This window comes from Procambarus clarkii, chromosome 92 (genome assembly GCF_040958095.1).
Source record: "Procambarus clarkii isolate CNS0578487 chromosome 92, FALCON_Pclarkii_2.0, whole genome shotgun sequence".
In the NCBI taxonomy this organism is placed as follows: Eukaryota; Metazoa; Arthropoda; class Malacostraca; order Decapoda; family Cambaridae; genus Procambarus; species Procambarus clarkii.
In genome coordinates, this window is record NC_091241.1 from 10,558,033 (window position 1) to 10,585,302 (window position 27,270).

General features: G+C 35.9%; 1 protein-coding gene across 1 annotated transcript; it reads right to left on the minus strand.

Annotated features, from left to right (window-relative positions):
• Sap-r (prosaposin) lies at positions 1-26,926 on the minus strand. The gene is given in 20 exon segments (XM_045769874.2): positions 1-1,080; positions 1,737-1,928; positions 2,999-3,159; positions 3,418-3,595; positions 4,705-4,817; positions 5,344-5,412; positions 6,797-6,965; positions 7,794-7,928; positions 9,347-9,481; positions 11,285-11,341; positions 11,343-11,419; positions 13,091-13,283; positions 13,878-14,045; positions 14,849-15,000; positions 17,312-17,453; positions 18,175-18,309; positions 19,055-19,255; positions 22,491-22,638; positions 23,487-23,568; positions 26,767-26,926. Coding segments are annotated over 20 exon segments (2,598 nt in total). The 5' UTR covers positions 26,804-26,926; the 3' UTR covers positions 1-1,026.
• Between the last annotated feature and the right edge of the window lie 344 nt (positions 26,927-27,270).

The following is a 27,270-nucleotide window of genomic DNA, read 5'->3' on the forward strand; positions in this document are numbered from 1 at the left end:
TGAGTGTATCCTTTATTATGTAAATACAATAAAATATGCTATACAGGATATAAAAATTTACTATGAACCGATATACGTATGCATCACATGCTGCAGAAAAAAAGCTGCGTGTGTATATATGTAGAAGACTTACTCAATTTCTGACACGGCTATGAATACAAACAAAAGTTTTCAAAATCCAAGTGCATCATAATCATGACACGCATACATAAGGATACACAAGGCTAACACACTAAATTTATAAAATGCATTTAGTAATAACCATTATATAGAAAACAATAGGTTACATTTTCTTCAAGCTTAACATCAGTACTTGAATATCACGAATAATTTACAACGTATGTAACTGCTTAACTCATTTCTCCAGTAACTAATATACTGACATTAACAATCTTTTAAAATACGTAACAGTAAAAAGGCGGTATAAAATTTTAACATTGGCGTAGCATTAACATCTATTAAAGAAGTTAAAACTAGCGACCAAAACCGTTTCACAACTCTTGGGTAGTCTATTCAAGATCTCTTGTTTTTTCTTTAAACAATCCCTTACCTACACAAGGTAAGTATCCCACAATGTGTCTGAATAATACTTGTAACAAAAGCCTTACACAAATCACACGAAAATCCAGACAAAACTAATTTTTTTAAATAAAAGCTGGATCTGATTAAATTAGTGTTATATGAAATGATGCAATAACTGAAGACATTATTAACTTCTAAAACCATACACTATCATTTCACTCCAAAAAAACAAAAACAAACGTCTTGTATTAACATACATACCATTACAGATGCACTGTAAATAGGGTTGGACATTACCACATTAAATTGGTTCCATCAGAGATTTGTCAAATTAGCATTAACCACTGACCATGCAGTGAAATATCATTATCAGTTCCCTGAACACAATGCAAGTGACATTTTTTTTTCCAGATAGCTCCCGTCTTCATTAAAAAAAAAAATCACATCCTTCCGATATCATGATATTGTCTTGAGGGTGAAGCAGTGTAGATTAAAACCCTTTATTTAAATTTGAGGAACGACTCTCTTCCATACTTTTGTTTGACAATGTACTGTAGCCTGTAAAAATTCAAAATAGTCCAGTTAGGGAACGACATTAAAATGTATTTTACCTAACCAGTTATAAATTTCCACATCATGCAAATTGTTTACTAATTGGGTAATACCAAGAGTACACAAGATTGATGGTATCTGAACTGATAAATCTACAAACAAGAATTGTTGTGCACAGTTTAAACACCTGCGAAAATGCCGTTAAAAAAAAAAAAAAGGCTATTCCAGGAAGTCCAGATTGAAAACCAAAAGGAGAAAAATATTTTCACATAACTATTGTGATTTCACTGCCTTCACACCAAAAATACTGTAGGTAGCTTCTAAAGTAAATGTATTCATCAGAAGCCTTGTTTTAACAAGGTGAACATTCTGTAATGCTAATCTTGCAGCACTGAACATTACTAGGAATAGCCCTAAATTACCAACACCGATAAAATATAAAACATTTTTCTCTGGAAAAAGTGAGAAAATCCTCTATACAAAATAAATTTATTATTTATGACCAAATACTATATATTTTAAATGAGAGGCAACTAAAAACTAAATTAATTAATTCTTCCCCCTGTTACTTAGAAATCAAATGTTTTGCAATACAGTATACAAAAAGCAATAATGTATCTGACATTTGTGGAAGCTCAAAACTAGTGTGTGTGATTACTCACCTTACAGGCGGCAGCATGCATCTGAGTCTGGCACCAGTAGGATGGACCCCAAGTGCACTTGTCGCCTCCCAGAAGCCGCACAGGTGAATTATTAGGGCACAATTCTATTTCCTGGCAAACTTTCTCCGGATTACCAAGTTCAGCAAGCAGGTTCACCAAGTAAGGTCCGTACACTTCAACTATATTGCGGCACTGAAGAGTTTAAATACATTACTATACAGACTGAGGCCTTTATGCAATCATAAACTTTCTTTCATCTGCATTAAAATGTATATACTATAGTATGTAATACAAAAATGATTTATAAAAAAAATGAAAACCATGCAGGGTTGACCAAGAATTTGATTACACAGTGGACACTATTCCACTTCCTCTATCTATAATGAAACCCTTTACATACTAGAAAATGTTATCAGAGCACTCCTCTGAAACTGGGATTAACACTGCATGATTCGTTTCCAGCCTATCCATTTTTGTACAGTACTTTAAACCCAATACATGAGTTTTAGAATTTTACAATATATTACCCACAATATACTGTAGAGCAGTTTAAATAGTATAATAGATACAACTCAGCGTGGGTGACAGTGTTACCAGGATGGACAGGTGTGCATATGCACCCGGCCATTAATAATGCTGGATGGATCAATAATGTATGAAACAATAATGCAAAAAATGATTACACAGTTTTATCTGCATTAATCCATTTCATCCTTGATTACTTCGATGTTCAGCAGCACACACTACATTATACTTGCAAAAGTGCCGGTCAGTGGAACTAAATCCTCATACTTTAATACCACACACATTGCAAACCGCCTGAATGCACAAACATATGTTCTATCATTTGCTATGAAGGAAACCCCAAAATTTATATATTTATATATTGACTGTATACCTAGACATGCTGAAACATGTATATCTTTTGCTGTAAGAACAACTTGGGAAATTTTTTTTTATAAACATCCCAAAATAATGAAATGCTTCAGAAATCTGGTTTTAATGAACATCAAAACATGTCTAGTGATATATCTGCATTTTCAAGGGAGAACTGGAAACTGGCAGCTCTCAAAAGTTAGAAATATTAATGATCAAAGCCTAGTTGATTTTAACACAACCTACTATAACAAAATGTTTACTAATATGAGGATAAATATTTAAGACAATTACAAAACAAAGTATGGGTTAATGACTAAACATCAAACATGAAGGGTTAATTCAAGAAACAAGAGCGTGAAGTGTAGAGCACACAACATTCTCACCTGCTCCTTTGTATTTTGAGGGAACAACCTGCACACTTCTTCCAGTATGGTGTCGATGGTAGTGGTGGCCTCTCCGTCCTTCAACTTCTCATCCACATAACTAACTACACCTTTGCACACTTGGCACTTGTCTAGCTGTAAATTTGCCATAGCCCTCAGACCTAAAATAGCAATATCAGAATTGAGCAAAATGCCTGCTTTGAGGAATTTAGCTCAGCAGTATTGGTACTTACATAAGCAATATGCTACTCAATTTACATTGAAAAGCTTCAGAATTTGCACTCAAGTGAGGTGACAATTTTAAAGATAAGTTAGTTTCACTTTGAGGGTTAATTTACCTCGTGCCATGTCACAATGTTCACTGTAATGTTTGTAAAGACAAATTTACTGTTAAGGCAATAACCCCAGACATGACGTACCTGTGAATGAAGGTGGTTTACAAAGTTTAATTTGTTGGCAGACAACCTTGGGATTCATCTCATTAACCAGGAGCTTGATAATCGCATCACCATACTCCTCTACAAAACCAATACAGTCATCCTGGAGTGTTCCTGGTATGTGGGCACATATAAAGTCTACAACTTCAATGATTTCATTCTGGAAAGAAAAAAGAAAACCTCAATAATGCAAATTATTCATCGACTCTTATTAATTTTCTTTTTGGCATCTCACCTATCATGGAGGGACTTGTATTAATGAAATGTGTGGCTCGGGTAGATTACCTCGGATGATATGGCATACATTCAAGATGCATCTTTATGTAAAAAAATATTTAGGTACTAGATTATGCTGCCTACATGACACCTGCTTGCTGAGGTTCTGGGAGCAAAAATAATTTGCTTAATTTCAGAGATTAGTTACAAGGCTGATACCAGAATAATGATGGGTGAGAAGGAGAACAATATACTGTAAGGGATTTGAATCTTGTATCCTAACAATTGGGAAATCCAGAGAGCATCGATCAGAACACAAATTACTGTATGTTTGAATCCACTGCTGTACAACACCAGGCAGTATAATAACGGAGAAAGCTGCACAAGACTTCCTTTCAAGCTGTCAGAACAGGTTTACATGCAATATAGATGTACTACTTTTGTCACTTAAAGAGAACGTAAGCCGAGATAATTCAACACAAACGCTAAACTATGTAAACCAATACGTAAAAGCAATACTCAAACCCATCTATGTTTAAAAATCGAGTTCTCTACCCCTGCACCAATATTGGCTAATTACACATCTATGAACAATCACTGACCCAGTCACAAAGCTACAGTGTACCAAAACAGGAAAGACTTTCTTTTTCCTTATCTTTAGAATGCAAACGTATCACATTACACAAGAAAATAGTTACTTGAATATATTTGTTTCCACAGTTGTGATCATTTTGACAACAGCCATATGCTGAGGGTTGAACAAAGTGCAGGTGATGAGTCACAATAACATAGCTGAAGAATGTTGATCAGACCACACACTAGAAGGTGAAGGGACGACGATGTTTCGGTCCGACCTGGACCATTCTCAAGTCAATCGACTTGAGAATGGTCCAGGACGGACTGAAACGTCGTCCCTTCACCTTCTAGTGTGGTCTGGTCAACGTTGAATAAAGTACTTTAAAGAAGCAACAATAGTCACCCAACACTTTATAGACCTGATAAAGTAACCTATACTGTACAAAGATCGCACTTCACACCAATGTGACTACAAACCTTGGTAGCATTTCTCAAGAGAAACTGGTCCAGTTGCATCATTGTTAGTTCACAGAGCACACACACAGCAGACTGTCCCATCTTGGGTGCCTCAGCACCTTTATTTATCTTATCTGAAAAAAGACATTTCACTTTTTCAAGTGTTCATTTTTTTAACATTATCACATTTTTATTGCCCGACTAAATTAATACTTTTCAGGATAGGATAAACACACTTACTCCGCTCTTAATTTATAGTAGTGTAAACCTCAGAAGTCATCCCATGATCATTGAGGAGTAAAACAAGCAATTGTCCTTTCCAAAAACCATTTTAAATGTTGGCAACCCTTTCAGGGCCTGGCAAACCATTACATCTAACTGGACTCATTCTGGTCACTACTTACACAACTAAAGATATCAATCCTTGTAAAAGAAAATTTAGATCCTTCTAGATTTAGATCCCAACCATGAAACTATTAATACAGTACTTGACATCTATCAGTGTCATTATCTTAACACACAATAATACAATACTGTAATATGCATCATTACAATTGTTAATGACACCTGTATCATTACAACAAAAATATAATGGACAATGACATCTGAACATATAAAAGCTCACTAGTTATAAATTTATGAAGTTTGTTAAAAACTTACCTATGGAATTGGATACCATAAACATGCGTGAAATTGGAAGCTGGTGAGTACTATCCAGTTTGGGTAATTCTGCAAAGAAGAAAATTTACAACCTAGAAAAATGACTCGATACATTCGATATATCCTAAAAACATATTTTTTAAGCAAAAACATCGCACCTAACGTGACAGAGAAAATCAGGGTGGTACAGCGGTAGAGTTTGCAGCTGGGAGTGCTTTGGCAGCGGGTTCAAATCACCCGAGAGCTCCAGTGGATTTTATCAGGATATTTTTGACTGTACAGAAACAGAAAAGGTGGCTACACATGCACAATATTTCTTGGATATTCCAATATACTTTCAATTAATCTTATATTTTCATTCAACCTCACCGCCATAGTCATTTTTCAATCTTTCATCATTGCCAAGCATTTTTTTTTAAGGTGCATGTTCATCCAATCAATGCTGATTGGATGAACAATCCAATCAACACTGTTCATCCAATTAATACTGTTAGTCCATTCATTACTTGAGTGTGCTATTTCAATTATGGCTTATTTTGTCTTTATATTTTTATTTTATGTAATGGAAAATGCTTAAGCATACAAAAGCAAAAACAAATAATACTGTATACAATTCAATTACACTAGGGCAGTCCCAATCAAAGTTCTGCGAGCCCATGTCTGGGGTGCCTTGAGAACTTGCAAGAATAAAGTAACTTGCAAAGTTTAAGAGTAAACAAAAATAATTAAGGTTTTAACATGACAGCCATATTCTAATTATGAGAGCAACTAGATTTTCTTCAGAGAAAAAGTTCTTTCAAGACAAACCATGGCTCCTGTAACTAGCATACCTGGCATATATTAACAAATAAATATTAAACACCAATAAACAAGGTCCCAAGGAAACTATTTTGATGTGTTCAGACAAACTTTTATATAGCAATATAAAATAAAATTGTCATTTAGGAAAAAAAAAAAAATTTCAAGCTGTTATTTTGAAATCCTCCCCCTTTTTTCAGCTCAATATCAATAAAACTGACAACCACCACAAAGCCATTAAGCACCCGATTTCCAGCCACATGGAATCTCTGACTGAAAAGCTTGCAAGAAAAGAAAGTGCGAAACCATTACGACTATACAGCACTTGGAAGGAATCAGGATAAAGATTTTGGACAAGGCAGAAAAGGAATAGTATCAAGGCAACTTGGATGGTTGGAGATTGAATGACAACCTGCATATCCTCATATCTACCTGCAATTAATAAAATTAAGTGACTGCAAAACTGCTTAAAGAAAAAAAAAAGTAGTCAAAACAATCTACTAGAACCTTTGGGAGAAAAAGAAAATGGTGTAATCTTGAAGCAAGCTATACAACCATAGATGGTACTGCAATGTTACATCTTTTAGAAAAATAACCATGAATAGAATTAAAAAAATGGTGGTAGCTCTATGAAGGACTACTACACCTCACAAACCTTTGGGCTGACAGAGTCCAAGTTTAATACACACTTGATCAGGAGAGAGATTATCGATCAACATCTGAATGATCTGTTCAGAGTAGGTATCAACAAATGTCCGGCACTCTTCACTAACAGTTGTCGGCAGTACGGAGCACAATTCTTCCAGAGCCTTGCGAATGTCGGTCTAAAAAATACAATATGTAAACAAGCATACTAAATAAAACTAGACAGTGTATGTTAGTTTAAAACAATCTTAAATTTATGTGCAATATATAATGCAAACATTTTGACAGACTACAGAATAAAAATAAAATACTGAATAAAAAATATACTATACAGTATTTTATCATTTTTCTTATAAGAAAATTATTATTATTATCCACCAATTTCTTATACAGTACTGTATATTTACTAGTCTTGTTATACATGTTTACTCATGAATTTTCTTCCTAAACAGGACGTTTGAGTATTTAACAAATTTTAACCATCATCAAATTACTGTAAAATGCTTCAGAATGAACATTAACCCTTCCACTGCTCAGGGGTCCCGAAGACATTTACATTAAACATGTTAATTTGTGTCCCCTGAGCACGGGGGAAAAAAAAAATCGTAGGCGACATATTTTGGGCACAATTGACCGAGGAAGTCTGGCAAAAAGTGGGCGTTGACAGAGTGGTCGTCAGAGCCGGTCAGCGTCACCCGCGCTGACAGGTGGGAGTTGCCACAGATATTATTACCCAATTGTTTCAATGTCACCGATTGATTTTTTCTTAGTTTTTTGCAGTAATATTATTCAATAGTGTGTATTGTAATATATTTATATAATAAAAGTGGTGAATAATCGCTATTCCTAATACTCCTAATAGTACCTAATTTTCTTCAAGCAGTTGTTTGTTTTGTTGCACTTATGCTTCTTGTTGGGTTTTTACTTGGTTTTGGGTTTGTGATACCAAAGCTCTTCGTGTTGTCGAAGGGAAACAACTTTCATATTATAAAATACAAGACATTTACCTCAGTCTTATTCTTCTTCAAATAGTCTTCCAGTGTGGTCAGAGCATACTCGCACATAGCACACGATGCATCTACCCTGGTGCTTGACACTTCACTCCTTGTGACACCTGGACACAGGTGCAGCATTGGACAAATCTGACAAGAAAAAAGTATTAAATTTTCACATCCATTTTTATGTTTCATGAATATAATAAACAATTTCTCTATTTGCAATTATTTTTCCATTTTAATTGGGTCAGTGGTTTACTTTCAACTACAGGTACTGCACTAGTATTAGCATGGTGGCAGCCATCAAAGGGCTTCTTTAAAGGATTAGGTGACATGATTAATGACTATACCATAGTGGCCCAGATCAACAAAACAATGACTGCATATGGTGTTCAAATAAATTGTCACTATTCGCCAAATAATTTGTAATTAAGATTGAGTGATAAGAATATCAGTAACACTAAGCCATGACATTACAACTATGGAGGATGATCAAGAATCTCCCTTCAACCCTCTCCAACATCTGGGAATTTTGAGATGGTGCAGTTTTAAAAAGGGACTGGAATCTTAGTGTTATGACCTTTAAGAGAAACCTTGACAAATGCCCTTTAATTGAAGATAAATGTTAAATTAACAAATATATAACTGTAGGTTTTTATTATGTTATGTGAGAAGACATTACCATTACTTATAAATGGTAAAGATGTGGCTGTAAATGCAAGAATCCATTTCCATGGTATTTTGGATAACACTGCTTTTACAATAACACAAATGTCTCAACTACTACAATAAAAAAAAAAAAAAAAAAAAAAAAAAAAAAAAAAAAGGTACCATCATAACTTCTGATAATGTTTCACACAACTTTGCTGCAAACTATAAAATAACCCAAAACCATTTAGTCAACACAAATGATTGGTAAGCATTAATTTAATTTTTTGTAAAATTACAATTAAAGTGATTTTCTACACAAACTTTATGCACATCAAAGTGGCCAAGTACTGACTATATTTGCTTTAAACTATATACAGCATGCATGTAGTAATGTCACAATATCGAAGCCCATTGTAACATTACTCGGCCTCAAGTCATACTTGCACACAACTATCTTGAGGGACTGGCAAGTAATATGACGATGTCCAAATTTATTATGAGAATGATGTATATTGCTTTTAAATTCCCCTTCACACAACATAAGGCACGAGTGAAAAAACTACAGGTCATGTGACCTGTGGTTGCCAATGGTAGTTGACCTGTGCTGTCACACATCAGAATATGGACGCTCGACATCTAGTACCCTGTGTTCAATCAGAATCTTTGCAGGTAAGATGTGAGATTTACTGGGAAATACTAGTTAAAGAAATTCTGATAGACACTTAACTGGACAGACTTGAGATTTATTGAAATCATTTCCAATAGCCCATATAAACTAACCTCATTATGTATTGAACTAGTTACTGTGCACTGTAGATTGTGCTAATGGTGGCAAGTGTTTTGTTTAATAATTTTCAAGTTAAATAAATCCGTAATAAATTTATGTAAATCAACATATACAACTTTGTACCAACCAGTGATGGATCAATTTTCTGAGCAAGTAGCTCAATGACCTGTTCCCCATAAGCTTCAACATAATCTTCACACTCCTCCGCAATTGTGCGTGGCATCATTTCACACAGCTGTTCCATTGCATCTTCAATGTCCTTCTGCAAACAATCCAAATTAGAAATAACTACACTAAATTAATTTTCTGCATTCTTATGGTACATTTATTAACTCTTGGACATCAGCTTGTTTGTTGTTTCAGATTTAGCTACTCAGAACGAAGTATCCATGTAGCACGGGCTATGGTGAGCCCGTAGGACATCAACTATACAGCATCATACCTGCCTATGGGGAAATAAAAGAAATTACAAAATAAATTTTCATTATAGAATTATTAATTTGCATGCAAAATAAAAACACAAAAATAAGTGAATGTTTATAGTGGGTGGAGGCACTCTGCAGACTACATCTGGTACTTGTCAATGCCTGGCGCTCAACTTTGCTGACACTCCCACTTTATGTAGGGATGTTTCACCGATTGTTTTAGCACTGGTTTTTATTTATTTACATCGACAGCTGTTGTATCCATATTTGCATCACAATGTAAAACCCAGACAATAATTGTTTAAATCATTATATAATGATGACCGCATTCCCCTAGTAATACAGTATTCATGAAGATAACCACATTCGTACCATGAAATGGTAGCAGGATTTTTTTCATGGTCAAGGTAAACTCCATTACATCCACAGACCTACTATATCCTTATTTGCATCTTGTGTAAAACCACGACAATAATTGTTTATATGTTCATATGACTATTACCCTGGAAATCAACAACCTGACAATGTCCGCAGCCTAAGGGGTTAAAAATTTGCAAAATAAAGAAAGCATAAATCTGGCAAATATTTTTGTATTATGAATTTATGTAACCAAAAACTTGTCATGTAACTTTGCAGCAAACCGAATATAATAAAATTACAACATCGAAATAAAACTTAAAAGCTTTTTACAGCCGACTACTCTCTGCATGAAAGATGCTTTCCAATAGTCCACCACCTGAATTCAAGTACAGTATTATGAACTCCCACCACTTACAGACTATTTTATGAAATGTAGAATGCTTGGAAGGTGCATTGATACTAGAATGTTATAAAAATAAATGGCAAAAAAAAAATCAAAGGCCAGTAATAATAGTCATGCAGTTGGCTTAACTGATTTTTTCTTAAAACTTTTTGCTCTTATCATGCTTCAATTTTCTTGTCCTCTTTTTCACATCTTATACACAACCTAGTTTGCCTCGACTACTACTGCCACTTCCTCATTGCACCAAGAACTTCCTCTTAAGTTTTCTACCAGTCTGAGCAATGCCATACTGTATCTGCTTAATATTCTTAATAATGGATTCCTAGTAAACACTGTTAATATTACTGTTGCTTATTTGTTTATCTTATGTCAAGATCACTATGAAAAGCAATTCTATTCCCAACATTTTGCAACCGTTTTAAATGCCAACTCGTATCCTTAAATTATATAAAAAGAAATTAACTACTAAGTTTGATATCAAATAAAGAAATTACTTCTAACTGCACTAAAATGCATAGTACTGTTCAGTACAAGTATGAAAGTGCATTCCAAAATCATGTATTCACAAAATACATATAGCTACAAATTTATTACGGCAACGATTTACTGCTTTCAGCAATGGACTAATTAAATTTAGGAAATTCGTGTATTGAATAAAAGCTGCAATATGAAAACTTTTCCAAACCATCATTTACGTACAAACCTAAAGCAACTTCATACTGGAAGCCAAATCATCGTGCACAACACTTTCTGCCAATGCAGCTTGGTAGTAGGCTCCTACACTTAAGGGGAAGGTGCATTAAGATTCAATGCTGACAACCATAATACCATATATACGTTTCCTTAAAAGTATGAAATACTAACTTCCAATACTTACACGAGTGTCCTTCTGTTCAAGCATATTCTGGAGGAAGTGCAGTGCAAACTCGCACATTAACACACTTGTTGTCTCCAACATGACCCTTGCCAAGAGCAGCACCAATGACACCATTTGTTCCCACTGGCACAACATCTGTTTTCATAGAAAAGGAAAATTCCAATTATTTTAAGTACATCAGCTTCATTACCATAGTTTACAATTAACAGGATAACAATCTCCCTTCGTCCCTTACCTTCAGCAGCACAATCATTACATATCTCGAGGTTTGTCTCCGATACACAGCACAGTACTTGCCTCCTGACCTTCCATTCTTACAAATAATACAGAAGTTGATACTAAAATACCAAATGTGGCACTTTTTACTTAACACTTTCGCTCGGGGATGACGCAGCATTGCGTCATCCGTTTACTGGCGGTAATGCCGGGGATGACGCAGCATTGCGTCATCCACTTTAAAAATTCGCCAAAAATCAGGTTTGTATCCGATGTTTTGGGGACTGGTTTTAAAATGTGCGCCGATGTCTTCCCATTTCCTTTGTTGAGCCTCGTGGCCCTCAGGCGGCTTGGCACACGCCGTGGGCCCATTGTCTTTGCTCCACTGTTGTGACCAATGTCGTCTCCCCTCGCATCTCAAACGTGTGAACATTTCGGCTATTTTCCGTGGCTATATTTCTTACTGCGGCTTTAGAAACTATCTACGCTTACTCCACGATGGATAGTAATCATGAACAAGGCCCTTCCAGGAAGAAAATTGCGAAAGAAAGGCTTGAAAAGGGTGGGAATTGGGAGTGTAGTAGGAAGGCCTCTGAGCGCTCACTCACGGCTAACGCGTGGCCCGTCTTCAACTCGTCGGCGGTTGGAGCGTGACCAGGTGTTTTTTTTTATATGCTAATGTTCCTCTAGAGAATTTTATTACGAACCCATTGAGACCAAAATGAAAGACCTAGGACAAAAATTGAGGTGACCAGAGTGAAAATAGTGAAAACATTTTATCCCGTTTGCGCGCTCCCGGGTAACTCGTTCGCACTTTCTCTGTTTGCTGCGGGTAATTAGCCGGGCTTTTGGAGTTTATATGCATTTAGTGTTGTAGAGAATTTTATTGCGAACACAATGATACCAAATTTATTCTCGTAGAAGGAGAATTGAGGTGACAAAGTTAAAGAGAGTATACACTTTTCGGAATTAACGCGCGCTTCCGTGACACGCTGGGGCCCATATCGCCCTGTCGAGGGGTGGCGCGCTGGGTGAGCGAAAGTGTTAAGCCACTGTGTGAATTCTTACCCTTGAACTTGTTACAACTAAAACAAAATTACCGAATCATTCTCCAGGCAATATCACCAAGTACAGGATAAAATATTTGACTCAATTAAATTTTATAATAAAGTAGCAAACCTAATTTCAAGACAGAACAGATTTTGTTCACATTCATTGCTAATAAAACCAAACAATGATGTGTTGGGTAGCTCTCAAAGTCAAATCTACATTCCAAAATGGTTAAAATCTTTGAAGGAGCATACATCAATTCCAAGTGTTGACCTAGTTACCATACAATAGAAACAGTAGGAATTTCCTTGCATTAAGCATGTGCAGCAAGACAAAAGTTTGCTACCAAGTATTTAAGTGAGAAACAGAAGCAGGAATGGGTAGTCTCCAACTTTAGTTAAACAAATTGAAAAACAGTAAACTAATATATTGTGAATGAGCCAGATGTCTATCATTCTTATTAGTCAATAAAAACCTGTAGTTCATAATTTTCCATAAACCCATTCATAATTGCAATTATAAAAATTTTAACTACATTACCAATTGAAGCCTTTGAAAGGGCCACACGTGGCAGATGCGGTTCTTGCACTCTTTCTTCTAAATTGATACTAGCAGCTTCGTCGGCACCTGCCAATGCATAACCAGGTTCTGAAGCAACCCGTACAGCAGCTGTTAGTGGTGTTTGGGGTACCGTGATTGGCTGACGTACATCAAGCAATGGCCATACAGGATGCTGCCAAGAAAAAGTGGTAACAGTATTATTATGTAAATACTGTACCATGCCTGGTAAAGTTAAATAAATGTTAGAAATGCAGGCTAATTAGTAGACTTACTTTAACCTACCTAGTTCTAATGGCAAATAATTCATTCTATAACGAATATGGTTGTAGTTTTTCCCTTGTCTGTACTTTAAAAAGTATTTAATATCGTGTAAGTAGATATTCACATTTAATGCATATGAACTCTTATTACCTACAGAATTTCTAAAACAAAATCCAGATTCCAAATTGTATCATTTTATTTGCCAATATAGTACTAGAGTATTCAAAATAATGTATCAATATTTTACAATTTTACCAAATGATCTTAACTCATTACTCTAGTACAGGTACTTTCACTGGCTTTTTACCTGATATCGGTGTTTGAGAGTGGAAGCCTTGTCATGCAACAGGAGAGGTATGGGTACATCAGACAAGAGCAAGTGAATTTCCTAACCATGGATATTATGGCCCAGTTATGAGAAAAACTTGAGTGAAAAAGAAACCAGCTATTTTGAAGTTCAAGTCCTAGCCTTGTATTCCAAAATAGTGTACTTTAATGTACATACCTCCATAGCAAACACTGAGGTGGCACCACAGAGTCCAACAGCTGCACAAATTTCTTTTGGGTGGATTTCAGACACCAAGAGATTGTACAGTGGAAGATAGTATTCATCAACGAGTGAAAGGCAATTCTGCTTAAAACTGCCAGTCTGTCGACACAACCCATCCAAAATCTGAAAAGCATCAGGTTATTTATATGTAACTTAATATACAACCAAGTTAGCCTTAAAAAAAATATGTCATGCACGCACTCAATAAAGATGTGTATTGAAGCTATTCCTATTATCTAAACGTTATTTGTAAGCAAGCTAAATGGTAAACTGTACTGTCTTTGCAAGAATAGTTATACAATATTCACCACTGCACAAGATATATTCATGGTACACCTTGTACAGAGCAAATGTACCTCAAAATAATATACAATACTGTACAGTGTATACAAAGTAAGAATTGTGTCACAGACCTCCCAAAAATGAAATTTTTCCTTGCTTTTTAAAACTCTGTATAACATTTATGACCCCACAAGATTTAAAGTCAGTTATTCAAAATCCTACAAAATAGCAGGCCAACTGAATGCATCACACATCAATTTAATGAATGTAAATTTGGCAATGAACCGATATATTTGTAATTGTGGTAAACAATAATGCAAGCCATACTCTTGCTTCTGTTAACATTTTGGGCTCCTGATCCTTATTGATTCCAATCATTTGTTATCGATGGTTCAAACTCTGGATAGTTGCCAGATGCATAACTCCATAACTACAGAACTTTAGAAAAAAAATAAATAAATAGCCCAAACAAAATCTTAACTTTTTTTTTTTTAGGTCACACAAGCTTCAAGGTATGTAAGGGGTTAAATAGGGCTGCATCAAATATTTCCAATACATACGTGTTTTTAACGAGTAATGTTTCCATTTTTTTAAAGAAAAAATAATGGTACTGTGCACACCTTGGATATAAGCACTTATCATACCTGTTTGAATTCTTCTTCAGTAGTTTTTGAAGTGAGAATATCTCGCCAGTGCTGTACCATTGCCTGGCAGAAGTCACATGGTTCATCTCCGCTGTGCGGCAGAGCAGGTTTCTGGTAGAAGTCACTCTGGTGCATTCTAGGCTCGCACATTTCTAATGAAAAATTAGCAAGAATGGATATAGTAGCTCATCACTACCAAATTTTAAATTTTCACCAAATTTACAGTAAAAAAAAGAAAAAAAAAAGATGAATTCCAGTGCTGAACACGAATGTTAAATGCAAATTCCTTAAACTTGGGAAAAGGCCAGCAATTCTGTATACCTCATCAATAATACAGTCATAAGTAGATCTTGTTCATTACACACACACACACACACACACACCCTTGAGATTCATGGCAAACAGTGACCTGAGGCTGAGACAAATGTATTGGTGTACAAACAGTGAGCAAACAGTGCAGGTTTTATAATAAGCATCAGAAACAGAAGAACAAATATAATTTCAGTTATATCTAACATTGGTGGGGACACTGACTACACTGTGCAGCTCTGGTTGTTGTACTACAAAACACATGTTGACAAAATGCTGAACAAAGAAGAATGACAAGTACGACGCTTGCCAAGGAAGAGTCAAGTGACTCCATCTGTACTTGTTAGAGAAGTACAAAGCATAAGGGGAATAACAAAGAGGTACAACAACAGGGTACAACAGTTCATAAGCTCACAACTCTTAACAATGGGTATAAACTGGGAAAAATGTTACTTTAGGTAGGATACAGGATGGAACTGGTTTGGAAATAGGGCTGTGAAAGAGTGAAATGGGCTGTCATCTATTATTATAAGAAACAGTTGAACACATTCCAAAAATATATTGGATATGGATATGGGTGAAGAGGGGAGGGGGGGAGTTACCTTGAGGTGCTTCCGGGGCTTAGCGTCCCCGGGGGGAGAGAAATTTAAACAGGAAATGCCTAGTATGGACCAACAGAGATGGTATGATACTCCAATTCTTTATGTTCTTATCATACTCAGTGGATATGCTTTGTTGATTAGATAAAGCTGAGGATCTGGCTAAATTTAAACATATGAATTTCACACACACAAAATGAATTATTAAAGAAGTTGAAAATGTCCAAGATTAGCAAGACCAATGAGTTTTGGAACGAACCTTGAAGGAGCCCGCTTGCAACATCCCTCCAGCCTGACATTTGTGTGACCCTCTGATTTCCTGTCAGGCACTTCTTTACAAAGTTCAGTGTCTCCAGTTTACCTTATCCAGCCTGTATTACTGTACTGTACTGTATTAACTGTATCCAGTTTAATTGCTATCAGTTACCCAACATTTTGGTGAAGAGAATTCATTTTTGTTTAAATTTGGACACAAAAGCATGTGCCGTGTTAGGAGAATAGAATAAGAAATTTAAATATCTAGAGATGCAGAAATGACAAAGTCAATAATTGGCACAATTGAGAGCAGCACACCAAAATCTTTTTGTAAGGAACTAATGGACGATTGTAGACTGGTGAATTTGAGGATAAAAGAACAAGATGAGTAACATGGTGTGTGTGTGTGTGGATGTGTCAAGAGCACTGATCAACACAGGATGTGGTAAAGGGCAAGGATAGGTGGAGGCATGATTTCATTGCACACAAATATATAAATTTGTGTGCAATGAAATTGCTACAGTGTGGTAGGGTGTGTATCTGTTCACTGATGAGTGATACTTTTAATGTTTTAATAATTATTATATTGCCTCACTTTTTTTTTTTTTAATTCTGAGTGAGTGAGTGAGTGTAAACACCATTACTTTTTTATTTCTGGCTTGCACACTGTTGCATTGTTTTCAATATAAGCACAATGTAAAATAATCTAATCTTTAGTAAATGACAATAATCGTATGTTATTTTATGGATCCAAATTACAATACTGTATTAACTACATACAGCACTATAGGCAACTAGACAAAATAATTGCTAAAATAATTAGCATTTATCTTTTGAAATATCTGAAAATACATGTGCACTTTCTTTATTACAGTATCATCTATAACCTACTTTCTCCATACTTTTCCCTTCCTTCCTGCAGGTTTATGTATCCACATCCTATGAAAGTGGGAAATGAGTGTAGCAATGAAGCATGTTCAGTACTGGTTTGAGAACAAAAAGGTTCGTCTCCAAGCAGTAGTTTCCTGTGTGTTTTATCAGTAACGCTTGTCCCTAAATTTATAACATCCTAAAAGGGTCAGTTATATCTATGACTCAAGCATAAAATATCTGTAAAATTATAAATTATAATCAAACTATGAAAGATAAGCATACACCGAGCATTTAGTGATGTTATATCCATACAGAGTTCCTAATACTGCAAATACTGAATACTTTTTGCAGCAAGGGCATTGGTCAACAAATAAAAGTAAATGGGAGCTTCTCATGCTAGTGGAAACTTCACTAAAACTACACTTACCAACAAGGTCACAAAAATCGTTGGGGGTCAGCTGTTCGGTGAGGAAACGGTAGATGTCATCAAAATTGGTCTCGACAAGAGCCATGCAGCCATCAGAAATGGATCCAAGATGTCCACATATGGCAAACAAGCGGTCCATCAACTGAAGATTAAGACATAGGCTGTTTTTATAACAATATTGGTCAAGGTAAATTTCTAATAGACGTCACAACAACAAGCACATGCTTAACATTAAATTGATCCCATGCTTGCCCCTTTATCAGGATAACTAATACCTTTCAAGTAGTTTCAGGGAGTGATTACATGGATAAAGTAAATTAACCTTGATAAATGCATTGTAATGAAAATGGCAAACAAGAATATCCTACAGTGGCAACTGAAGGCAAACAAAATTATGAGGAAATTACATAAACCCAAAACTGAACGATGTTCTACATAATTTTGGCAAATATTGAAAAAAAACATAATACATGACTGGATAAATTATTTACAACATATCAGAGCTAAACTGGAGGATGAATACACTGGAGTATGAAGTTTTGGCATGACACTGTTGCCTAAAAGAGCACTGAAAATGCTATAATCAGTAGCCTTGCAGTAAAGTCTAAAAAAATATATAAGTTACGACGCAAGCTCTGCAAATACCCAAATGGAAAAAAAGCATACTGTGGCAGGTCAACTATAGAATGTACTTATTGGCTTAATATATAACATTCTTAAAATACCTAAATAAATTAGTTATTTGGTCACTAACATTATCTGTACCCTGAATAAACTCATGGGTTAGAGACTGAACATGCAACATCAAATCATGTCCAAGGGCCAATTGTCTGCAAGTTTTAACAAGTAGTTGCGAGTCTTACCTCAGAACGGGAATGAGTTTTCACTAGGCGGATAGTGCGCGAAACGAAATCCTTGCAGGACTCGCAATCGCCTGGCTGTGGATGCTGAACTTGTTTATGTGGAATAATCTCATTGGACTCGGTACGTTGACTCTCCTGCCATGAAGATACAGTACATCTTCAGACATTTCAAAATACAGAGCATCATGATAGGTATTGCAATCATAAAATTATCACTATTAAACATTTTAACTTAAAATGTTTGTGTACTGTAGTAACACAATCAAATTTGTCACACCTAACAGAATAAAATATGTACAAGCAAATATAGCAATCCAGAAGCTATATTACCAGAAGCCCCTGTAAATGAGGCTTCTGGTAAAAGCACTATACTGTTCCAAAATGCTTCTCCTGCATGTCCTCTACACTATTTTCCAAGCTTAAAAGTAGACCTTTAGCCCAGTTATTACTATTAAATATAATTTTCTCAAATTTGATCAAACTCATCAATAGTTAAATGCTTTGTTGGGCAAATTAGATCCGTTTATAGTATGGTATAGTGATACTGTAGACAAGAAAAGAAACATTTATACAGTATACATCTTGCATTTAAGGTACATTCACTATTTCTACTTTTTTATCAGTCGTCCAACATGAATAACAACAATGTTCGAGTGAGCATAAAAGAAAGCCCAAAGAAAGGTATCTTTGGGCTACACTAAACACGGTAGTATAATGAGGACTGGTGTTTAATACTAACAGTAAACTGTATGACCAAGTCATAAATGTATCATGTTGACATGTGCACAAGTAGCCCTGATATCACAAACCAACTGAATAACAATCTTATGAAAACCATGATGTACAATATTCCTCTGCCAAGGATACCAGATTCCTTTACCTGGAATTGTTGCAGCAACCTGTCAATCCTGATGGAGTTACAGAGGCCAGCAGTTGCACATACTACTTGAGGGTTCATTGCAGAGGCTAACGTTTCAATAAGTTCTGGAATGAATTCATCAGCTAAGTCGACACACTCATCAGACACCACCTTGATTGGTATTAGGCGGCACGAGCCCTCCAAGACTTCTTGAATTTCCTCCTGGTGTAATACAAAAATTAATATGCAACTAGTAAAATCATACATGTCTAAGATAAATGAAATGACAAAACTAAGTAATAAAAAGACTAAAACTATGGTATTTGTATCAGAATTAAGGCATTTGTCAAATTTAAAAATATAATTTAACTTTTCGTTGCAAACAACATCGCCATTAAACATTTCTAGTCCACAGAGCAATTTCAGTAATTTTATTCGATTTCAGCCAATGAATAATTGAACAAATTGAAGAAAACAATTACTAGACTAAGCACAATGTTACAGTATGCTCACTGGTATAGCACTAACTCAAATCATTACCTTAACTTACCACTTTGATTAAATAAAAGTGAGACTAGTTCTAGGATATTACGATGCTATACAAGGCAAACTTCACGATAACATTACTCCTTTCAATTTACAACATGGAAGTAGTAGAAGTCACATTGCCTAACAAAAACTGATCATGAAAATATGCAACAAAAGTTTGGTCTAGTCCTGAAGATATTCATCACAAATGATTGTTACTGTAGTTGCACTTTTCTTGTTGACTACAATGATTTATGAGGTACACAAAAGACAATCCCCAATTTATAAGACAAACACTATGCTAACTTTTCCAAATGAGTGATGCTTGGCCTGTAAATGGGGTGGTTCTAGTAATCTAGTTCAATTTTCATTTTTTTTAATTTGATTTTACACCAATAAGGTAATAATGTAAATTATTTTACACCTATGTACTCCTGCCTAACAATACAGAACCAATTACTCTCCAAAATTTGTCAGTTCTGTCTCTTCTATACAATGTCAACCAATAGGTGATGTGATCATTAAATGTCAATTACACAAAGCCTATTTTTTCCCCACAATTTTCAACCACGGGAGAGATTTTTGTTAATCAAAGCTCTCTCTAAATCAAAGATGAAGAAGACAAAGTCATTAAGCTTTTGCTGTGAATGACAATGGACAATCACATTTATATCTACATTTAAATCTAAACATTTAAATTCTTGTGTAGATTCTTAAAAATCTATGCAAGAGAAGTGAGCAAACAAATCAATTTGTGGGTAGCCATTAACAAAGATGGATACTGAAAATTTCACGTCATGTACTATGGTAAAATACAAGGTTAGTCACCAATGTAAAATAAAAAGATACCAAGCTGAGCTAAAGCACCCATATTACGGTCCAAGATGTTAAAGACTTCAATACAAACAAATTAACAACTATATTCTGTACATTAAAATTTTTAAAATGTATATAGCTACACAACAAATATGTATTTTGTTTAAAATATGCAAGTCACAGGTTTGATAACCTTAAACAGTCACTTAATAAATGTAATGGTTAAGAACTAACATGTGGAGAAACAGCACAGGAAGCCAAAGGATGCACGACTTGTTGACCACACTTGTAAGTCATCACTTGACTTACAAATTGTGAGAATTCTGATGCAATATGCCAAGCATAGAATATATCCATAAAATGATTCTTGGTGTGTACAGTGGTCATTGTAAGAGCTACTAAAGTTGCATACAATGTGGTATTTGAAGATTGATGAAGTTGAGCAATAGAAATAAGAGAATTATACTGTAGCCAACCCTAACAAACTTGTTATGTTAATTCTAGGTAAATAATATTGTTTGTGGCAGTCCATGTTAAGAAGCTATCATAGTAGCCTTATGTAACCCTCATCCATCACTGTCACATTGCCATTCCATACCCATAGCCAGGGAGGGGAAGAAGTCACCAAGCAGCCCGTCCTCCAAAAACGGGGAGGTAAATGTACACAGCCCCGTAAGTGCAATTATGTACTATGTGTGACAGTCAAGAATTGTACTTATTTACACTTAGTATTAAATCGTACTGTCAAATATATTGCGAATATTTGAGTTTACCGAAAAAGCTGAATAGAAAACCACGACCTAACCTAACCGTCTTAGTTTGTGAAGATAAGCATTTTATTGCATCTTAATTACAACTACTACTTAACCTATAGCTATATTGATATTACAGTTTTATAAAACAAATAAAACAAAATAAAATATTTCAATAAATATTTAAAACTTGTGTATAGCAACATTAAAATTTCATTTTAAAATTTTAAGTGTCCTAACAGAAAACGAGGAGAATTAAATCGGGGGAAGGGGTTGGGTAAATATAACAGCCCCACAAGTGCAATTATGTACTATGTATAACAGTCAGGAAATGTACTTATTACACTTAGTATTAAAACGTACTGTCAATTCGGAGGATGGGTTGCACCAAGATATATGAAGTACATACGGAAATTGTGTTGGAAACAAGACTATTTAAACCCCCCTACATCTATCTTCACAAATACATACTGTACCACCACATAGGCACCCCTTCATCCACACATGTGAGGTGGTTGGTGAAGGCCAAAGCTGCCAGTACTGTAGTTTCAAAGCGTTACACGACAGTGCTGGGAAGACACGACACCACGAGTGTCGCTCTGATTATGTAATTACACTCGGGCAATTGCACCGACTCATCCTTCCACACATGCACCCAACCTTTCACACTATTTCAGTGAGTAAAATAAGCATGTAATGTACAACTTTGTCATGACTGAGAACATAACCCTATTATTACTACTATGGTATTCAGTTTATACGTGTTTTTTGATAACATGCCATTTTCCAGGAACATAACTGTTGCATTTTATAAGGCTCGTTTGTACAATGCATCTTAATGCAGTCTTCCTTCTCCAAGAATGATGAATAAGGAGTTGGTGACCTCAATTGACTACAAGTGAGGGAAGTTTAGTTCTAGCCATAAACCTCCGAAAGGGATGAGGGAGGGGTGGTGGAACGTCACATTGGTATGTCTTTTCTCCCTTGCACAGTTTGCAAATTTTGTAATTTCCCCAACTCCTGTTTGGAGCTTTCACAACCTGCTTGGTCCTGCTGATTGAACACCGAATTGGTCCGCTTCTCTCCCTGTGCTCTACTGAACTCTTATCAACCCCTTTCACTAACTTGAACCTATACTGTATACTGTATATTGCATACAAAACCAGGCAATGGAGAATATAAACACAGTATATCAACAGTATTTTCACAGTATATCAAAATATTTCTATGCACAATTAACCAGCAATTGCTGCATTCATAATGCTCAAGTAAATTTTACACTAATCAGCATCTTAAATATTTGTAACCAACACCATGGAATTGATGACAAGTTCTACCCAATACAGCACTAGAGGAATTACCTGTGTTTCATTGCTGAGGAGCTGATCTCTTGCCTCCTGAACCATATTCTTGCAAATAGTGCAGATGTCATCATTGTCTTCTGGCAGTCTCTGCTTCTCCCACACAGTCTGGATGCAGTGTCTAACAGCACTGCACTCTTTTGCATTGCTATTAAGAGAAGCCTCGATGAACATAGACAAATACTCGGCAAACTACAATATCAATATTCTACTTTTTGCCAACAAAAAGTTTTGTGTTTGATAAAATACTAACACATGCTTTATCGTAAGTAAATATTACAGGATCCATGTTTAGTATTGTTGAATGTATTGGTGAATGTTTATAAATTCTTGCCTAATTAGAGAAATATTCACAAGAATTAGCAACCTAATCAAAACATCATGATTTTTCTTTATTTTGTGTTGCCAAATAAAAGGGTTCATGAATCAACAATATTTTCAAGTCTTGAGTGTTAGGGTTTCAAAAAAGGGTACGTTTCTGCCAAACTAATCCCGATGGAGCTTATCAAACAAACCTACACATTTCCACCTAACTTATTAAAAACACAACTTTTCCTATTATGACATGCATAGCTAAGGCAGTTTCCATTTGTGAAAAATGTTAATTTAAAGGGAAAATGAATTCTTGACAAAAGCTTTCCACTAAATATTCAACTACATTATGTGTAATATATATATTTACACATACCAAGTGCTGAAGTGAAACAAGACGACTGTGGTATATTGAAACAGCCAACCAATTTCTACCACTGCCAGTTTTCTTTTTAATCTTACTGAAAGCATCTAACTCCTTCATTTACTCATTAACATTTTCGTAATATACGAAGAATGATAAGTATGAAATATTAAAAAAAAATAGTAACAGTAAGGTAATTATTAGGAAGAGTGCTAAGCAAACTACAGTAGCAACTAATACTTGTAAGTTGCCTTCATGTTCCTTGTACTGTACTTAAGTATGTTAAATCATATGAGGATACTAAATAGAGATCAACTTACACAAGTGAATCACACCAGTAGCCAGGACCATAAGTGCACTTCTTGGTTCCTAGCAATGCACTCTCTCCTGACAGCACGCACACTGCAAGGGGGGGGAACAAACTTTAATGGTTAGCAATTTGTAACTATTCAGTAATACATCTTTTAAACGAATTACTGTATATAGAGTATACAAAATTATATATCTTTTAAATAATTCTGCAGTCTTAGAAAACCGGAAAACATCACAGACATACATGCCAGAAACCCAACAGGAATACATCGCAGAAATACATTCCAGAAACACAACCGGAATACATCGCAGAAATACATGCCAGAAACAACAAATACATCGCAGAAATACATCCCAGAAACACAACAGGAATACATACCACAACATGAACATGAACAATGGTTTCATTCCAGACTCGCACTCAAGGGGGTCCCAAGTTCAATTGCCAAGATGGACAGAAATGGTTGGGCACGTTTCCTTTTACCTAATGCTTTGTTCACCTAGCTGTGAATAGGTACCAAGGAGATAGGCAACTGATGTGGGGTTGCATCCTGGTGGTTCAATCTTTGGGGATGCCAATAAAAGCCTAATGTATGTATAGCATGTTCCTCCAATTAAAAGTTAATTGAAAAAAATATATTTAATGAACAACATAAGAAAGAATTCAGAAACAACTGATACAACAACTTTCCCATTCTACTTAACAGGAACATATATGATAAGCAATATATCATTCTAAGGCAAACCTAATTAGCTAAAGATAAACAAAAATCTAACTTTCAATTTTCTTGAGATTAATCCTGGTTTAGTTCATCAACACACTATATGCACCAGAACACTTACCAGCTACATAATGTTTTCTTTATTGCTGTAGTTACTTTATCTACAATCTGTATACAACAGCAATCATAATATTAAGCGTGTGGCATATACAAGACCCTAAAAAGATGCCCTTTAGGTATGCGAGACCTCCCATGCCTGTAGGGTGCGAGCCACACCTCTTTGGTGCATCATAGTAATCAGTGCAGTCATATAGATCCCGGGTTCAATTCCTGGGGAAGGATGGAGAAAATTTGGTCAAATTTCCTTACATCTTACGGTTGTTCGCACAGCAGAAATTGGAACCCAGAAGTCAGTCAGCTTGTTGTGGGGATGAATCCCCTGGGAAAGGGCCAATAGTTTGACCTTAGGGTGGTGGGGAGGGTGATCTCAATATAAGCCTAACATTTATACACCGGTTGCCTGTCCCTCAATACAATTATTATTAATTATTATTAAATAAAGTTAATGTGAAGTTATGACAGCTAGCTAGTGCACAAGCACAACAATAATAATTTTTATTCACAAGAAGGTACAATGGCATTGCGAGATTACATAGGATTGGTATTGTTACATTTTGCAAAGCCACCAATATGCATAGTTTCGGGCAGTAGTGACCAAAATACAAAAACACCAAAGACAGGTGAAGACAAGTGTGTTGTTTCTGATGACATTTTTGTTAATTTTACATTATTCAGTTTACCTCCAATACCTCCTTGACAGGGTTCTGGGAGTTGTTCTACTCCAAGCCTGGCCTAAGCCAAGCAGCCCGCAGGCCCACATATCCACCACAGCCTGGTTGGTCCGGCATTCCTTGAAGAAAACTACTGTATCTAGTTTTCTCTTGAAAATGTCCACGGTTGTTCTAGCAATATTTCTTATGCTTGCTGGGAGGATGTTGAACAACCATGGACCTCTGATGTTCATACAGTGTTCTCTAATTGTGCCTATGGCACCCCTGCTCTTCACTGGTTCTATTCTGCATTTTCTTCCAAATCGTTCACTCCAGTATGTTGTTATTTTACTGTGTAGATTTGGGACCTGACCCTCCAGTATTTTCCACTTACATATTATTTGATCTCACTCGAGTCTCCTTTCTAGTGAGTACATTTGGAGAGCTTCGAGATAATCCCAATAATTTAGGTGCTTTATCGAGTCTATGTATGCCGTATATGTTCTCTGTACTCCCTCTATTTCAACAATCTCTCTCCTGCCCTGAAGGGGAAAGTGAGTACTGAGCAGTATTCAAGACGGGACAACACAAGTGATTTGAAGAGTACAACCATTGTGATGGGATCCCTGGATTTGAAAGTTCTCGTAATCCATTGTATTATTTTTCTGGCTAATGCAATATTTGCTTGGTTATGCTCCCTAAATGTTAGATCGTCAGACATCATTATTCCCAAATCCTTTACATGCTGTTTTCCTACTATGGGCAGATTTGGTTGTGTTTTGTATACTATTTAAGGTCCTCATTTTTACCGTACCTGAATACCTGGAATTTATCACTGTTAAACAATGTTATTGTCTGCTGCCCAGTCAAAAACTTTATTATTAATACAGTATCTACTTGAAGTTTTTCAATGTCTTCAACAGAGGTAATTTTCATGCTGATTTTTGTGAATACTGTACATATTTATACAACTATCATGTAATTATAATAGGAGTTTACCAAAACACCGACTACACACTAGTGCTGTGTGCGTTCCATTACAATAGGGGCGTGCTTACACTGTTGCTCTTATGAAGCCCACATTATGTCTATCACATCCCTGAACTTCATTTAATAACTAGAGAGGACTGCTAGTAGAAGACTAAGTGTTAATAGCATTTTATTGTGGTTTTAATATTGACCAATAATTTGTATACGGAACTTACAATCTTTTTGTCCAATATAATAAAAATGTGTGATCTGTCTTCTGTATAACTAACTTGTATCAGCAGAAATACATCCAATACCCCAGAAACACAACTGGAATACAGTACATTGCAGAATACATCCAACATCCCAGGAAACACAACAGGAATACATCGCAGAAATATATCCCAGAAACAATTGGAATACATCGCAGTAATACATCCCAGAAACAACAAATACATGGCAGAAATATGCCAGAAACAACTGGAATAGTGTGTGATCTGGTCAACAACTGGAATACATCGCAGAAATACATGCCAGAAACAACAAATACATCCCAGAATACATAATTGGTCAACCAGAATACATACCACAAAAACATACATAGAATACCCGAAACGCTATGCATATTAGTGGCTTTAGATACTGTATGAACTACCTCTATCTATAAATCCAACATTAATATTTGTAAATCAACTACGTATATACTTTTCCTTTATAAAAAAAATTATTTATTTACATCCTACCCCTATAGCAGTACACCCTTGAACACCAAGCCAGGTCGGGGACCCCAGAGGACCGAGTACGTGAATAAAGAGATGCAGTTTTACCTGCCAGGCCAGCCAGGAGGACGCGTAGTGCTCTCATGGCGTTGTGGTGTGAGGAAGTGAGGCAGGAAGCCGCGTGGATAGACAGTATGAGGGACTGAGACTGAGGACGGTCATGTGATGTGGAGGATAGGCCGTCCCTGACACCACTGATACCACCACACTGCGCACTCGCCCTGCGCACCACATATACCGCCTTTATTTACCCTCAATACCTCCTATTTGATGGTATCATCATCCACATGGATATAATAAAATTTGATCTTTCGATTTGGAGGGTTTTAGGGAGGTTATAAATGTGTTTGTGTGGTTTGGGTGGCAACTGGCCGGCGGCTGAGTCAGGTCTCCGGGTCCGGTCTGGGGGCCTGTGCATGCAATTCCGCAGATTATGTTCCATCAACTTGTGATAGCAGGGTGTGGGCTTCAGCTCCTGGGGTCTCTTTCCTCTTTAACCTTACTTACCTAGTTGTTCTTTTGATAATTACTTATCGAATTATAGTTATGGGG